The sequence below is a fragment of the Salmo salar genome, chromosome ssa18, assembly GCF_905237065.1.
Source record: "Salmo salar chromosome ssa18, Ssal_v3.1, whole genome shotgun sequence".
Taxonomy (NCBI): domain Eukaryota; kingdom Metazoa; phylum Chordata; class Actinopteri; order Salmoniformes; family Salmonidae; genus Salmo; species Salmo salar.
In genome coordinates this window covers 4,271,308-4,289,344 of record NC_059459.1, presented here as the reverse complement: position 1 = coordinate 4,289,344, position 18,037 = coordinate 4,271,308, and the positions used below count along the sequence as shown (strand labels likewise).

General features: G+C 43.1%; 1 protein-coding gene across 1 annotated transcript in view; it reads left to right on the top strand.

Annotated features, from left to right (window-relative positions):
* Window positions 1–18,037, top strand: part of ptk7b (protein tyrosine kinase 7b) — a 213,626-nt gene that overhangs the window by 128,768 nt on the left and 66,821 nt on the right. The window contains exon 3 of the mRNA XM_045700655.1: window positions 15,367–15,469. Coding sequence (XP_045556611.1) covers window positions 15,367–15,469 — 103 coding nt within the window. The remainder of the gene's footprint in view (window positions 1–15,366; window positions 15,470–18,037) is intronic.

The following is an 18,037-nucleotide window of genomic DNA, read 5'->3' as shown; positions in this document are numbered from 1 at the left end:
TTTGGTTAGAGCCAGTTTGCGCTGTTCTGTGAAGGGAGAAGTATACATCATTGTACGATATCTTCAGTTTCTTAGCAATTTCTCACATTGCAAAAGGGTTTTCTAATGATCAATTAGCCTTTTAAAATGCTAAATTTGGATTAGCTAACAACGTGCCTTTGGAACACAGGAGTGATGGTTGCTGATAATGGGCCTATATACGCCTATGTGGATATTCCATAAAAAATCTGCTGTTTCCAGCTGCAATAGTCATTTACAACATTAACAATGTCTACACTGTATTTCTGATAAATTTGATGTTATTTTAATGGACAAAAAATATGCTTTTCTTTCAAAAACAAGGACATTTCTAAGTGACCCCAAACTTCTGAACCGTAGTGTATGTTGGAACATTGCGGCGCGGACTTGCTTCCATTCAGCCACGAAGCAGCCCCAAACCATGATGTTCCCTCCACCATGCTGTACAGTTGGGATGAAGTTTTGATTTTGGTGTGCTGTGCCATTTTTTCTCCCCACATAGTGTTGTGTGTTGATTCCAAACAACTCAACGGTAGTTTCATCTGTCCACAGAATATTTTGCCAGTAGCGCTGCAGAACATCCAGGTGTACTTTTGCAAACTTCAGATGTGCACCAATGTTATTTTTGGACAGCAGTGGCTTCTTCCGTGGTGTCCATTCTTGTTTAGTGTTTTACATATCGTAGACTCGTCAACAGAGATGTTAGCATGTTTCAGAGTTTTCTGGAAGTCTTTAACTGAAACTCTAGGATTCTTCTTAACCTCATTGAGCATAATGCGCTGTGCTCTTGCAATCGTCTTTGCAGGACGGCCACTCCTAGGGAGAGTAGCAACAGTGCTGAACTTTCTCCATTTATAGACAATTTGTCTTACCGTGGACTGAGGAACATTTAATTATTTGTATTTATTTAACTAGGCAAGTGAGTTAAGAAGAAATTCTTATTTATAATGACGGCCTACCCCGGCCAAACCCGGACGACGCTGGGCCAATTGCACGCTGCCCTATGGGACTCCCAAACACGGCCGGATGTGATACAGCCTGGATTCGAACCAGGGACTGTAGTGACGCCTCTTGCACTGAGATGCAGTGCCTTAGACCGCTGCACCCCTCAGGAGCCCAAACATCAAGGCTTTTAGAGATACTTTTGTTACCCTATCCAGCTTTATGCAAGTCAACAATTCTTAGTCTTAGGTCTTATGAGATTTCTTTTGTTCGAGACATGCTTCACATCAGGCAATGCTTCTTGTGAATAGCAAACTCAAACTTTGTGAGTGTTTTTTATAGGGCAGGGCAGCTCTAACCAACATCTCCGATCTCGTCTCATTGATTGGACTCCAGGTTAGCTGACTCCTGACTCCAATTAGCTTTTGGAGTCATTAGCCTAGGGGTTCACATACTTTTTCCAACCTACACTGTGATTGTTTAAATGATGGACAATATAGACAAGAACAATACAATAATATGTGTGTAATTAGTTTAAGCACACTATGCTTGTCTATTGTTGTGACTTAGATGAAGATCAGATCAAATTTGATGACCAATTTATGTAGAAATCCAGGTAATTCCCAAAGGGTTCACCTACTTTTTCTTGCCACTGTATGTGTATAAGTGCAATATTGTCTACTCGAGGAATTTGAAGTGAAAGTATTCAGACGTAATAAGCTACAGAAGTAGCCTTCAACCGTCTGTTCCACGTTAATAAACTGTGCTTTGGATCAGATGACATAGAACAAAAAATGTCAACTAGCTTATCTGTTTACTACTTTGAAGTGGATCCAATTAAACGAGAGATGAGACGAATGGTTTCCTTGTTGAAGGTCTATTGGCTACCTCGTGAGTATGAAACCATCACAGAAAAGGTGAGGAATCGAACTTTTGCGTGGAAACTGGGGCACGCATGTTTTGGGGTATATTTTGTACTTAAGCATGGTTTATAAATGAGGCCCCATTAGAGCAGCTCAGTCAGTGTGAGCCCTTCGATCTCCAGTCTCCAGTGTCTGTCAGCCCCACACTGCTGGACTGGCACTGAGCAGAGAGACAGCATTAATGGGTGTGTGTGTGTGCGTGCATGTGTAACAGACAGTAATGCCCTGGGTTGTTTTTAACTTGCCATCGATTCTCTTGTCTACTTTCTGTCACTCACATCAAATGAGTATGGACACCTCCCCCAACAGAGAGCACTGGCTCCACAGCACCAAGGTATGTTAGGCGACAATAGAAGATTAGAGATGGGTAAAGCACATAGTATTGTATGGATACATAGCCTACAGTACGTTTTAAGACATTATAGTGTTTAGTGTAATTTCACGTCTCATGTTTAGAAAGCTGTATGTTTATCCTTCTTTTTTAACCCTTATTTTACCAGGTAATTTGACTTAGAAGAACATATGAAGAGTTTATTTCTAAAATGCCATATCCACAAATGTTTCACATTTGTGTTTTTTCACCACATATTATTGCTTAAGGGTACCTTCATGTGTGAGTGTAAAATATTGCTATTCTCAGATTTTTAATTCAGAGATTTTAGGTGTGCATCAAAATTAGTTTTTTTTTTGTTGCAAAAAGCTATACATCTATTGTTTAGCTGGAATGGAATGTGCGTATACTGTATATTTTACTGTGATATGTGGTTGTCTCACCTAGCTATCTTAAGATGAACTGTAAGTCACTCTGGATAAGAGCATCTGCTAAATGACTAAATGTCAAATGTAAATGTTTTACATATAGATCTCATATTACTAGTAAAAAAAATGTAAACAATGTTTTTATGTTGATGTCACAAATGTATCACTTATACAGTTCTTTATGTAGTTATTTGTTACATTTGACTGTAAAACCTAGCAGTACTACTTATTTCTCTGAGAGTGAGGCAGATATATAGCGTTTAGCAATGATTATTTGTCTCTCTGAAATGAAACCATCAAGTGACAGATTTCAAACAAATACATGTCTGTCATTGAACAACCCCATGTGATGATTAGATGGTGAAAAAACAAAACACCCACTGGGCACAGACGTCAGTTAAACGTTTATTCCACGTTGGTTCAACATAATTTCATTGAAATGACGTGGGAAATATGTTGATTCAACCAGTGTGTGCCCAGTAGGCAATCTCTTTCATAAGTTCTTTAAACAATAAAAGCTAATTTACCAACATTTCTGAAAAGGGATATATAGTGTTTTGGAAAGAAACTGTTCATATTATCTTTTGCAGCAACGACCTGGGGAATAGTTGCAGGAGAGTCTGTATTCATCGTGTCCATAACCATCTGAAATGTTTTTCATTTTACCATAATACAGTAGCCAGTCATATCTGTTTTTCTCCTGGGTGACCAAATCCACCCGTAACTCAGGTTACTGTGGTTTGACTACATCAGGGAAACCATTCACCATGGCAACAAATCAGCACGTTGAGTGTAACCCATACATACACACACATATTGGTCCCTTGGTGCGCCAAGGCGTGAATAGCCCTAAGCCTCTGTCCTAACAATGTCCTAGCATTCATCTCTGTTATTAACACTAGCGATGCAGACCTGGCGTTCTGCCTGACTCCTAGCTTTTATAAGCCTTGTTGCTCCTAATGGGTTGTGGTTGCCAGGTTTCTCCTCTTTTCCCCCCTTTTCATCGCTCTGGTTCCTGTCTTGGTTGAGCATTCATTGTCAATAGAGTTTAAAAGTCAGATAATATCTGTCTGTAGTAACGGATGTATTTTATCGAGGGAAGGTGGCAGGTGGAGGATGTTCTGTCATATTACCAAGCAAACTGACAAGGCATGACAGCCATATGGATGAGTATTTATGGACTGTGTGGTGTTGTAACTTTCACCTCTCCTCTCTCCGTTTGTGACTCACTGTTTCCTCTTGGTTGGAAGGTTTGCCTCATCCCTCCTTCTCAGCACCCCTAATGACAGGTCTGTCTGTGTCTGGCCCCAGGTCATAGTGAGAGCCCCATCCTCACCCACTCATAACAGTAGAGGACTTGACTGAAAGCCATAGCCAATCAGCATCCCTAAGTCCATCAGACATACTGCAAACACACACACACACACAAAGACACACACAGAGTTGTAGCACTAGAGCATGCTCTGTCACAGTTAGCTAATTCAATCAAATGCTTCAAAAACAACAGGTGTAGACCTTCAGTGAAATGCTTACTTACAGGCTCTTCCCAACAATGCAGAGAGACAGAAAATAGAGACATAATAGAAAATAATAATAATACAAGTTACAATGAGTAACAATAACTTGGCTATATACACAGGGTACCAGTACCAAATCGATATGCAGAGGTACGAGGTAATTGAGGTAGATATGTACATATACTAGGAATAAAGTAACTAGACAACAGGATAGATAATAAACAGTAGCAGCGTATGTGATGAGTCAAAAAAGTGATTGCAAAAAAGGTCAATGCAGATAGCCCAGGTAGCTTTTTGGTTAACTATTTAACTAACGATTTAGAACTGCTTGCCTTGCAGTAGCAGAGAGAACAGTCTATGACTTGGGTGGCTGAAGTCTTTGACAATTTTTAGGGCCTTTGTCTGACACCACCAGGTATAGAGGTCCTGGATGGTAGGGTCCTTAGCTTAGTGATGAACTTGGAGGGCACTATGGTGTTGAACGCTGCTGAGCTGTAGTCAATGAACAGCATTCTCACATGAGTGTTCCTCTTGTCCAGGTGGTAGAGGGCAGTGGAGTGCAATAGAGATTGCGTTATCGGTGGATCTATTGGGATGGTATGTGAATTGGAATAGAACCGGGGTGTTAGACTATCTGTCACGAACCGGCTCGAAGTTCGTAACAAAAGGGAGACAACGTGGAGATAAAGAATAACAAAATATATTTATTAACTGAAGTGAAGTAAATACAATTAACAATGGTGTGTGTAATCAGTAGTCAATATTGTGAGTGGTTGCGTGTATACATATGATAATGAGGGGTGATGAAAGGTGCCAACGCAAACACAAACAAAACATCCACAAAAATGCCACAACCAAAATCTGTAAGTGTGTCTGCATGGAGAGAGTCTCTCAAATGAATGGGGAAGAGGTGCATTTATCCTGGGACACACCCGAGCCCAGGTGTGTCCCATTTCTCTGACGACCCTCCCGGCTCCGCCCACCGACATCCTATTAAGGAAAACAAGAGCAAAGAGAAAATTCGGCAGACAGAGTGGGAGGGTCGTCGTCACCCCCCCCCCCCGGGGGCAACAAGGACCCCGGAACACCATACCAGTCACAAAAACAAGTTGACCCAGCCTTTGCGTCCATTTTCCCCAGCCAACCTCGTCCTCCCCAGACCTCAGCAACCTTTGCGAATAGGAAGCAACCTTTAAGAGGAAGAAGAAAACGAGACCAGAAGGGAACAGACAGGAGCGACAGAACAGGACAATACCAAACACTAACTAACAGTGGTCAGTCACGTGGACATTCAGGAACATGGCGCACGAGAGAGCGCGCCAGCAACAACATTATCAGTCCCGCAGATGTGCCGCACATCGAGATGGAATGCTTGTAAAAATAAACACCATCTCATTATCCTCTGATTAGGACACATCATGGACCTCCAAAAGGTGAGAGGGTTATGGTCGGTGTAGACCACAATAGGTACTACTCCCGACCCGACATAGACCTCGAAGTGTTGTAGCGCCCATATGAGTGCTAGCGCTTCTTTTTAAATGACCGAGTAGTTCAACTGATAATGGTTAAACTTTTTGAGGAAAAAACTAACAGGCCTCTCAACACCAGACACATCTGCTTGCAGCAAAACTGCACCTTCCCCCACATGACTAGCATCCACCTGCAAGGTAAATGACAAATCCACGCAAGGAGCAGCCAGCACCGGAGTTGAGGTAAGCAACCTCTTTGCGTCTTCAAAAGCCTGTTGACAACGACAAGACCATACGTAAACAGCCTTAGCTTTCAGCAAATCTGTCAAGGGAGCGACCACAGTAGAGAAGTTCCTACAAAAACTATGGTAATAACCAATCATTCCCAAGAAACGCATCAGTTCTTTTTTAGTAGTTGGTGGTGGAAAAGCATCAACAGCTACCACCTTAGCCCGAACAGGACGCACTTCACCCTGCCCAACCACCTTTCATGTCAGTGGCATGTAACGGTCGCCTGAGCAAACTCACATTTAGCCAGATTGATCGTGAGGCGACCCGCAGCTAGGCGGTCGAACAAGGCTTGAATACGGGACAGATGTTCCTCCCAAGTATCTGCATATATCACTACATCGTCCAGATAAACAGCGCACTCGGCCAGACCGGAGACAACCCTGTTCATAAGTCGCTGAAAAGTGGCAGGTGCATTACGCAGGCCAAAACTCATAACCGAATATGAGTACAGACCAGAGTGTGTAATAAAGGCAGAGATTTCACGTGCCCTACTCGTCAGTGGCACCTGCCAATAGCCCTTTAACAGGTCAAATTTGCTCACAAACTTAGCTGCGCCGACTTGATCAATACAGTCCTCCATCTGAGGTACCGGAAATAAATCTGGCTTAGTGACAAAATCTGTTTGTCCCACCTGGTTTACTGACCAAGATACAGGGAGAAGCCCAACTGCTCTGCTATCTCACTCTCCAGCATGTACCTTTCTCTGAAGAAACTCTATAGAACCGCTGACGAATGGTGTCAGTATCGCCAACGTCAAGATCGTGTTCTATTGAATTTGTACGTGTAGGGTATCAGAAAACAAACCTGGAAATCTCAGAATCAGACCAACCATCTCTTTCCGCTAACCAACAGGTAGATGAGCGAGAAGGCTATCTAAAATATCCAGTGTCTCTGAATTTTTCAATCTACCCTGCAGTATGCAATCGTCGGGACCAGGAACATCTTCCTCCTCATACATGGACCTAGCGTGACAAGAACCCAGCAAAATAACGGTATCGGCCAAAAGAACAGGTTTACCATCTTCTGTAGACTCCAGCTGTTCAGCCTCAGAGGAACGTGCATAATAGGGTTTTAACAAATTTACATGGCACAGTTGGTGTGCTTTTCTCCGTTCTGGAGTGGCAACTAGATAGTTTTGCTCAGTGCACTGGTGCACAACCGTATATGGACCTTGAAACTTGGCTTGAAAAGGAGATCCAACAATTGGCAGCAGAGCAAGAACCTGGTCACCTGGACTAAAGTGACGACGCTCAGTTCGCCGATCAAATATGCCTTTCATCCTCTCCTGTGAAGATGATAGCTTCTCTTTAGCCATTTCACCAGTGGCGTACAGGCGCCGCCGGAAATCACACACATAAGATAACAGGGACTGAGGTGGCTCGGGAGACTTCCAGTCATCCTGGAGAACAGATAGAAGTACCCTATGTCCAAACACAAGGTAATTTGGACTGAACCCCGTACTCTCCTGTGAAACCTCCCTAGCGGCTAACAGTAACCAAGGCAACCCCTCCTCCCAATCCTTATCCATCTCAGTACAATAAGCTCTCAACAAAGACTTAAGTGTTTGATGGAAACGTTCCAGTGCTCGTTGACTTTGCGCGCGATAGGCGCTAGACAAATTGTGTTTAATATGGAGCTGTTGGAGAACCTGACCAAACAGATTAGAGGTGAAATTAGATCATTGATCACTCTGAATGACCTTAGGGATTCCAAACAGTGAGAGAAACTGAGTCAAAGCTTTTAGCACAGACTTAGTCGTGATAGACCGGAGAGGATAGGCAGCAGGAAACCTAGTGGTCTGACACATCACAGTGAACAGGTAACTACTACCCTTTTTAGAACGAGGCAGAGGACCAACACAGTCAATAATCAGATACTCAAAAGGTTGGCCGAGTACAGGAATAGGACACAGTGGTACCGGCTTAATAGCTTGATTAGGTTTACCAGTTAATTGACAGGTGTGACAAGTTTTGATGAACTCAGAAACATCCCTCTTTAACCTAGGCCCCAAAAAATGTCTTAATATGCGATTGTAGGTTTTCCTCACACCCATATGTCCAGCAACGTTGTTGTGGGAAGTTGTCAAAACCAACTCACGAAGCTTAACTGGTACAACAACCTGACTAATCGCCTCCCCCAGAAAACAACTACCATGAGACACCCACTTTCTCATCAACTCAAATCAAATCAAATGTATTTATATAGCCCTTCGTACATCAGCTGATATCTCAAAGTGCTGTACAGAAACCCAGCCTAAAACCCCAAACAGCAAGCAATGCATGTGAAAGAAGTGCGGTGGCTAGGAAAAACTCCCTAGGAAAAACTCCCTAGAAAGGCCAAAACCTAGGAAGAAACCTAGAGAGGAACCAGGCTATGAGGGGTGGCCAGTCCTCTTCTGGCTGTGCCGGGTGGATATTATAACAGAACATGGTCAAGATGTTAAAATGTTCATAAATGACCAGCATGGTCAAATAATAATAATCATAGTAGTTGTCGAGGGTGCAACAAGCACGTCCGGTGAACAGGTCAGGACATCCTCTTGGAGAAAATAGCCATGGGCCACATCTCCCAACTGTTCCATAGGCACAATTTGGTCACGCAACTCTTCTAATGTGGCGTCAGCTCGTTGCGCCCTGATTAGATCGGAGCGGGGTACAGATAACGGGATAACAGGGAAAGTAGTGACAGATTTCTTTGTGGTATAGCCGGCGCAGTGACCAGGTTGCCACGGCTCATAGAACGTGTCACTGCACACGCAGAGAACACCTCTGGGAAAATCTGCGCACTCTCATCAGGAATCCCTACAAATGACGGCTTAGCGGAAACCACTAGAGATGGAAAAACGACAGGCCATACACGCTCCCCAGCCAAGTTATTCCCAAGGATAACGTCGATACCCTCAATAGGCAACGAAGGACGCACCCCCACAACAACCTCACCTTTCACCAGTCCACAATCCAACATCAGTTTATGCAATGGGATTGTCAGAGTGTTCAAACCTATTCCCCTAATTAGAACACTATTCCCTGAGTCAGTCTCAGCAGAGAAGGGTAACACAGACTCCAACACAAACGATTCAGAGGCACCTGTGTCTCTCAGGATCTTCACTGGCACTAGGTCCTTACTTCCTAATATAGACACAAAACCCTCTGTAATGAAAGGTAAATAGTCTGGGTCAATATGGACTTTCACATGACCCTGGGCATGAGACAATGTGTCAGGAGTGAACTGATGTGGAACAGGCACATCTAACGCCGTAGGCTTAGATTTAACGTAAGCACACGTACTGAATTTACCCCTAGACCTGAGAACCGGACATTCGTTTTTCCAATGACCTGAACCTTGACAGTAGTGACACTCTTGACCAAAGTCAGCTTTACCACGGGAGTCAGGCTCAACCCTAGTTGAATGAAACTCTGCCCGTGAACCAAAGTATCTCGGTGAGCGAGGCCCAAATTTCTCCAAACGCCCCCACTCACTCCGAATACGGAGCTCTGCAAAGAAACTTTTGTGAGTCAAAACATACTCGTCTGCCAAAACCGCAGCTTCAGCGGTAGTCTTTACTTTTCGTTAGTTAATGTACGTGGCTATATGATCAGGGACTGTGTCCTAAAATTGCTCTAGCATAATCAGATCACACAGCCCTTGGAAATTCATAACTGCAGAGGCGGAAGACCAGCGATTAAACTGTGAAGATAACTCTCGCGCAAACTCAGCATAAGTCTGTTTATTATCCCTTTTTAAAGTTCTAAATCGTTGGCGGTAAGCCTCAGGGCCCAGTTCATAAATCTGTAACACAGCCATTTTAACCTTATCATAACTGACACTGTCAGATACACTAAGAGCTGAATATGCTTCCTGCGCTTTACCAGTCAACACACTGCAACAGTAAAGTGCAGTCAGAGTCAGGCCAACTCCTAGCGTCAGCAACACGCTCATATAACAAAAAGAATGTCTCAGGGTCCTCCTCATTAAATTTAGGGAACAACCGTAAGTTCCCAACGATATCAAATGTGTCCAGGGCACGACCAAAAGAGGAACGACCCCGAGGTAAATCTGGGTCACCTTCCCAGAGCAAACTCTCCCCTGAGAGCTTTCCTTCCCTAACCAGCTCTAGCCGCTCTTGATTTTAGCACGCTCCAAATCCTGTTTAAATTCCAATTCCTTTTCATACTTTAACAGATCAGCATGCTCCAAACCCTGTTTAAATTCCAATTCCTTTTCATACTTTACCCGATCAGCACGCTCTAAATCCTGTTTAAATGCCAATTCCTTTTCATATTTTACACGGTCATGCTCTAGCTTCTCACGATCATGCTCTAGCTGTAACAGAAGCAGTTCTTTCTGTTGTTAAAAAAAAAAAGACTACAAGGACTAACAGATGGAGCGGCCATTGTAACTTTACGGGGAAACGGCAAGTCCTCAGCAGAGGCTGCCCCAGTGGTAACTTCAAGAATACCACTTTCCATCAAATTGGCCTTCAATATGAACCTAATATAATTTTTGACGTTTATCACTAATTTCAACCTTGTAGTGTTCAGCAATCTTCAACAGCTGTTCTTTAGTACATAATTCTAACAGTTCCTCTGATGGAAAGCGAATGAACTCGTAGTCAGAAGTAAAACATTTTTTTTATCTTACTCTTCCCCTCTGCTGAACACACCAGACCGGACCACAAGAGAAGTGACAATCACACTGGGCACCACAGAAGAGAGATGAGATATATATATGGAGCTTCCCCAAAACCTACAGTAACTCAACCCTAGTCTTCATGCAGATTTGCAGTGGGTAATTACGCACTGTAGCCCGCTGGCAAGGAAATAAACCTCCCAGCACACTGGCAGATTCCCCCAAGCCACGGATGTGCCCCCGAGACAACTGCTCAGTCCACAGACACCACACAAAAATAACAAACAAAATAACCATGCCCAACGTATTCCAAAATGAAACACGTCGCTAAGCCTAACAGGGGAAAAAGGCTATAGCTCCGGGTAGCAAGTTTCACTACCCTATCCAATTCCCCCACTGAGGTACACAGCCGATTGTACTCACTTCCTCAGACCGATGTCCCAACAGCGAGTAGAGCAAGAGTTTCCAGGCTGGTCAGGGGCCTGGAAACTAACAATGTACTCTCTCCAACGCAGCACACAACTATCCACCTCAGTGGCAAGTTTACCAAAAACAAACAAAGGCAACCAATACTGGGCCTACCAAACTCAAAAACTATAACAAAAGATCCAAACAAAGCAGCTACAGAATTCAATATTAACTCCACATTTTCTCCCAAACACAACACACAGCCAAATTACACTTGTATTAGTCCTTTATAATTCAACAAAATGCTATATGCCAAAATGTCTAGGAACCAACCTTATTATCCCGGATGAGCCCCCACTTGTCACGAACCGGCTCGAAGTTCGTAACAAAAGGGAGACAACGTGGAGATAAAGAATAACAAAATATATTTATTAACTGAAGTAAAGTAAATACAATTAACAATGGTGTGTGTAGTCAGTAGTGTGAGTGGTTGCGTGTATAATATGACAATGAGGGGTGTTGAAAGGTGCCATCACAAACAAACAAAACATCCACAAAAATGCCACAACCAAAATCTGTAAGTGTGTCTGCATGGAGAGTCTCTCCAATGAATGGGGAAGAGGTGCATTTATCCTGGGACACACCTGAGCCCAGGTGTGTCCCATTTCTCTGACGACCCTCCCGGCTCCGCCCAATTACATCCTATTAAGGAAAACAAGAGCTAAGAGAAAGAATTCGGCAGACAGAGTGGGAGGGTCGTCACACTAGCTCAGTGCGGATGTTGCCTGTAATCCATGGCTTCTGGTTGGGATATGTACGTACGGTCACTGTGGAGACGACATCGTCATCAATGTACTTATTAATGAAGCTGGTGGATGATGTGGTAAACTCCGCAATGCCATCGGATGAATCCCGGAACATATTCCAGTCTGTGCTAGCGAAACAGTCTTGTAGTTTAGCATCCAATTCATCTGAGCTATTACTTCCTGTTTGAGTTTTTGCTTGTCAGCAGGAATTCGGAGGATAGAGTTATGGTCAGATTTGCCAAAGGGAGGGTGAGGGAGAGCTTTGTATGTTTTTCTCTGTGTGTGTGTAGTAAAGGTGATATAGAGTTTTGTCACCTCTAGTTTGTTTCACAGGTGAAATGCTGGTAGAAATTACGTAAAATGGATTTCAGTTTCCCTGCATTAAAATCACCTGCCACTAGGAGCGCCACCTCTGGATGAGTATTTTCTTATTTGCTTTTGGCCCTATACAGCTCTTTGAGTGCAGTCCTAGTGTCAGTATCAGTTTGTGGTGGTAAATAGACAGCTACGAAAAATAGAATAACCTTTTAGTACATAGAATGGTCTGCAGGTTATCATGAAGTATTCTAACTCAGGCAAGCAGAACCTCAAGACTTCCTTACTATTAGAGATTGCGCATAGAAAAAACAGGTAGATGTACAGTTGAAGTCAGAAGTTTACATACATTTAGGTTGGAGTCATTAAAACTCGTTTTTCAACCACTCCACAAATGTCTTTTTCACAAACTATAGTTTTGGCAAGTCGGTTAAGACATCTACTTTGTGCATGACACAAGTCATTTTTTCAACAATTGTTTACAGACAGATTATTTCACTTATAATTCATTGTATCACAATTCCAGTGGGTCAGAAGTTTACATACACTAAGTTGACTCTGCCTTTAAACAGCTTGGAAATTTCCCGAAAATTATGTAATGGCATTAGACGCTTCTGATTAGCTAATTGACATAATTTGAGTCAATTGGAGGTGTACCTGTGGATGTATTTCAAGGCCTACCTTCAAACTCAGTGCCTCTTTGCTTGACATCATGGGAAAATCAAAAGAAATCAGCCAAGACCTCAGAAAAAAAATTGTAGACCTCCACAAGTCTGGTTCATCCTTGGGAGCAATTTCCAAACACCTGAAGGTACCACGTTCATCTGTACAAACAATAGTACGCAAGTATAAACACCATGGGACCACGCAGCCGTCATACCATTCAGGAAGGAGACGCGTTCTGTCTCCTAGAGATGAACGTACTTTGGTGCGAAAAGTGCAAATCAATCCCAGAACAACAGCAAAGGACCTTGTGAAGATGCTGGAGGAAACAGGTACAAAGATATCTATATCCACAGTAAAACAAGTCCTATATTGACATAACCTGAAAGGCCGCTCAGCAAGGAAGAAGCCACTGCTCCAAAAAAAGCCATAAAAAAGCCAGACTACGGTTTGCAACTGCACATGGGGACAAAGATTGTACTTTTTGGAGAAATGTCCTCTGGTCTGATGAAACAAAAATAGAACTGTTTGGCCATAATGACCATTGTTATGTTTGGAGGAGAAAGGGGGAGGCTTGCAAGCCGAAGAACACCATCCCCCCATGAAGCACGGGGGTGGCAGCATCATGTTGTGGGGGTGCTTTGCTGCAGGAGGGACTGGTGCACTTCACAAAATAGATGGCATCATGAGGGAGGAAAATTATGTGGATATATTGAAGCAACATCTCAAGACATCAGGATTAAATGTCAGGAATTGTGAATAACTGAGATTAAATGTATTTGGCTAAAGTGTATGTAAACTTCCAACTTCAACTGTAAGCACGGTTTGAAATGATTATGTTTTGGTCAAATCTTATATCTATTTGTGATTCTTGGGGTCAAATTGCAGTCTGCAAGTGATTTGTAATTATGTTCCTGCCCCCCGACCATCCACTTAAGAAAGAATTGGCCTGCTGCTGAATCTAGTTGATGATCCCATGTTTACAAAACGTCTAATCATGATCAAACATTTTCTATCCAACGAAGGGGAACACTTACTGTAGGTATATCGTTTTCTCTTCTTTCTTTTCATCTAGTTGCCTTGTCTGTGCGTTTAATCCCCATTTGGTTTATTAACTTTGATAAACACATGGGTCAAAACCTTTTAGTTCCTTGTCTATGATTTCTGACGATGCCCCCATCCTTTTAAGACATTGTTTCGCACTTCTCCCGATAGTAAAGTCCAAGATAAAATGTGTTTTGCTCAAGTAGTTGTATGAATATTGTCAGTTTCTATTTTGAAAGCAGTCTGTGAAATTACAAATAGTTGACAAATAGATTATCCATTTTGCCAACACAGCCAAATGAAAGCTTAACAGTGCTGTATTCTCAGGTGGGCGTGACTTGAGCCTCGCTACTAACACACACACACACGATTAGAAATCCACGCAGCCCCAACAAACCAAACAAACAGGCACTCTGGCTAAATGGATGTGGCCAGTAATCTCATCCTCATTACATCAAATGCATACATTTACGCATGACAAATATAAAGGCACGTATTACTTTATATAACATTATATGAAAAACGATTAGCCTACACGCTCAGTTAGTGCCAATATAGAGGTTGCATCCCAAATGGCATCCTATTTTCCCTATATAGTGCACTACTTTTGACCAGAACCCTGTTCCCATTGGGAAGCAGTCTGTCACACAACACAGCAGGGGAGAATCAAAGACTAATAAGTGCTATCATTATGAAAATCAATTGGTTACACTTCAGTGGGAATGGATCCGTGAGGGAGATCCTCACTGCTTCATGCTGTCAATCTTTACTGACTCCCCTGGTTAGATGAAGGTTAAATAAAAAAAGAGCTGTGAGCGAAGTTTAGCTATGCTTCACTAGAATCTGCCAGTCTCATTTCATCATACATCATAGATACATGCCAGTATGGTGGATTAATCTGATATAATGACAGATATGTGCTATTTTTGTTGAATTTTCCTTATACATTGGAATTGGGTCAAAACTGCAAAGGAGGATGTGGCTGCTACCATTAACATCACAGTTAGCCTGGATACTGTTTTACAGTGTGTTTCATGAGAAGAGACACAGCATAAGAATACCACTTAACTCAATTTTCCTCCTGTCCCTCTCATCCTCTCTCTCTCTTCTCTCTCTGCTCTTTCTCCCTCTTCCCCCCTCATTCTTTCTCCCTCTTTGCTGCGCTCTCTCTCTCTCTCTCTCTGTCATGCACTCTCTCTCTCTCTCTCTCTCTGTCATGCGCTCTCTCTCTCTCTCTCTGTCATGTTCTCTCTCTCTCTCTGTGTCATGCTCTCTCTCTCTCTCTTTCTCTCTGTCATGCTCTCTCTCTCTCTCTGTCATGCTCTCTCTCTCTGTCATGCTCTGTCATTCTCTCTGTCATTCTGTCATGCTCTCTGTCATGCTCTCTCTCTCTGTCATGCTCTCTCTCTCTGTCATTCTCTCTCTCTCATGCTCTCTGTCATGCTCTCTCTCTGTCATGCTCGCTCTCTCTCTCTCTCTCTGTCTGTCATGCTCTCTCTGTCTCTGTCATGCTCTCTCTCTCTCTCTCTCTCTCTCTCTGTCATGCTCTCTCTCTCTGTCATGCTCTCCCCCCCCTTAACAGGGTTGGAAAGTGGGGGTGTGACCCTGAAGGAGCCAGCCACGGAGGCCGAGATTGAGAGCTCTGCACCAGTGACATTGCGGTGCCACATTGACGGACACCCGCGGTGAGCCCCTCCACCTCTCTTCCTTTACCTTGAATTCAGAGTTCAAGGGGTGCATGTACGGTGCTTCGGAAAGTATTCAGACCTCTTGACTTTTATTCTAAAATGTATTAAATAAAACTATTTCCTCAGCAATCTACAAACAATAACCCATAATGACAAAGCAAAAATAGGTTCTTAGAAATTTTTGCAAATTTATCCCCCCTCCCCAAAAAAAGTATTTAGACCTTTTGCTATGAGACTTGAAATTGAGCTCATGTGCATCCTGTTTCCATTAAGCATCCTTGAGATGTTTCTAAAACTTGATTGGAGTCCACCTGTAGTACATTCAATTGATTGGACATGATTTGGAAAGACACACACCTGTCTATATAAGGTCCTACAGTTGACAGTGCATGTCAGAGCAAAAACCAAGCCATGAGGTCTAAGGAATTGTCCGTAGAGCTCCGAGACAGGATTATATTGAGGCACAGATCTGGGGAAGGGTACCCAAATATTTCTGCAGCATTGAAGGTCCCCAAGAACACAGTGGCCTCCATCATTCTTAAATAGAAGAAGTTTGGAACTACCAAGACTCTTCCTAGAGCTGGCTGCCCGACCAAACTGAGCAATCGGGGGAGAATGGCCTTGATCAGGGAGGTGACCAAGAACCCAATGGATCACTCTGACAGATCTCTAGAGTACCTCTGTGGAGATGGGAGAACCTTCCAGAAGGACAGCCATCTCTGCAGCACTCCACCAATCAGGCCTTTATGGTAGAATGGCCAGACGGAAGCCACTCCTTAATAAAAGGCACATGACAGCCTGCTTGGAGTTTGCCAAAAGGCACTTAAAGACTCTCAGACCATGAGAAACAAGATTCTCTGGTCTGATGAAACCAGAATTGAACTATTTGGCCTGAATGCCAAGCTTCACGTCTTGAGGAAACCTGGTACCATTCCTACGGTGAAGCAAGGTGGTGGCAGCATTCTGCTGTTGGGATGTTTTTCAGCAGCAGGGACTGGGAGACTAGTCAGGACCGAGGCAAAGATGAACGGAGCAAAGTACAGAGAGATCTTTGATGAAAAGCTGCTCCAGAGTGCTCAGGACCTCAGACTGGAGCAAAGGTTCACCTTCCAACAGGACAACGACCCTAAGCACACAGCCAAGACAACGCAGGAGTGGATTCGCGACAAGTCTCTGAATGTCCTTGAGTGGCCCAGCCAGAGCCCGGACTTGAACCCGATAAAACATCTCTGGAGAGACCTGAAAATAGCTGTGCACCAACGCTCCCCATCCAACCTGAGAGAGCTTGAGAGGATCTGCAGAGATGAATGGGAGAAACTCCCGAAATACAGGTGTCGTCTCTTTGGGGTACCATTAAACTGAAGACATGTTTATCAATTAACTCCCTGTAATTATTATCACGCGATTAAACTGATTAATCGTTTAATTGTAATTAACTAGGAGATCGGGGCACCAAGGAAAATATTCAGATTACAAAGTTATAATTTTCCTAATATAACTTTCCTATATTATAACATTATACATTATATTCTATTATAGTATAGTATAGGCCGATTATCTTCTGGTTTAAATGGTGTATTTTACCTCGCGTCCAGTCTCATTCCAAACGTCGTAAATTGTTGTATCTGCACGAACCCAGTCTTTACTAAAATCATCCATACATCAATTGTCTTAAAATCATTTATTTACTAAACTAAGGAATTCACAGAAAGTATACATACAGTAATTATCATCACAAAGAATTGGTAGGGTAATGTGGCCTAGTGGTCTAAACAGGCATGGCTGGTGTCTTGTTGAACAATGGGTCATAAAGGGCAGCTGAGAAGGTACACAGAGTTCATTAATATTAACAATTGACAATTGAACGCTCACTCATTCGGGAACAATTGCAATCAATATATATTTACGCTCAGTGTGTCGTCGGGATCCTTGTTGGAGCGTCGTTCGGTTGGAGAGTTTTGTCCGCGTTCTCTCTCTCTCTCTCTCTCTCTCTCGGTTAGAATGGATCTTTCAAAGCGACCTTCATTAATGTCGTCATAGAATGGATGTTTCGTTGGTCTTCGCGTTCAATGATATAATTTACTTAGCTGCAGACTAATAATTAATATCAAAGACTTGTTCTTATTCTGTCGGTATCAATAGTCTAAAAGTTAACCACGTGGTATAGTTCACTTTCAGTAGAGTACTTGGATGGTCAAACCTATTGGCCAACTCGCAATGGAGTGGAGGCCGGGTCTCTTAGACTAGTAAGTCAGGGGGGGTTTTATAGTGAACATAGAACATGACGCCTGGTCCCGTCTGTGTCCCTGGGGGCGTGCCGATGACTGAGTTAACCTGTTATGGCTAGGGGGCAGTATTTTCACGGCTGGATAAAAAACGTACCCGATTTAATCTGGTTACTACTCCTGCCCAGTAACTAGAATATGCATATAATTATTGGCTTTGGATAGAAAATACCCTAAAGTTTCTAAAACTGTTTGAATGGTGTCTGTGAGTATAACAGAACTCATATGGCAGGCAAAAACCTGAGAAGATTTCATGCAGGAAGTGGCCTGTCTGACAAGG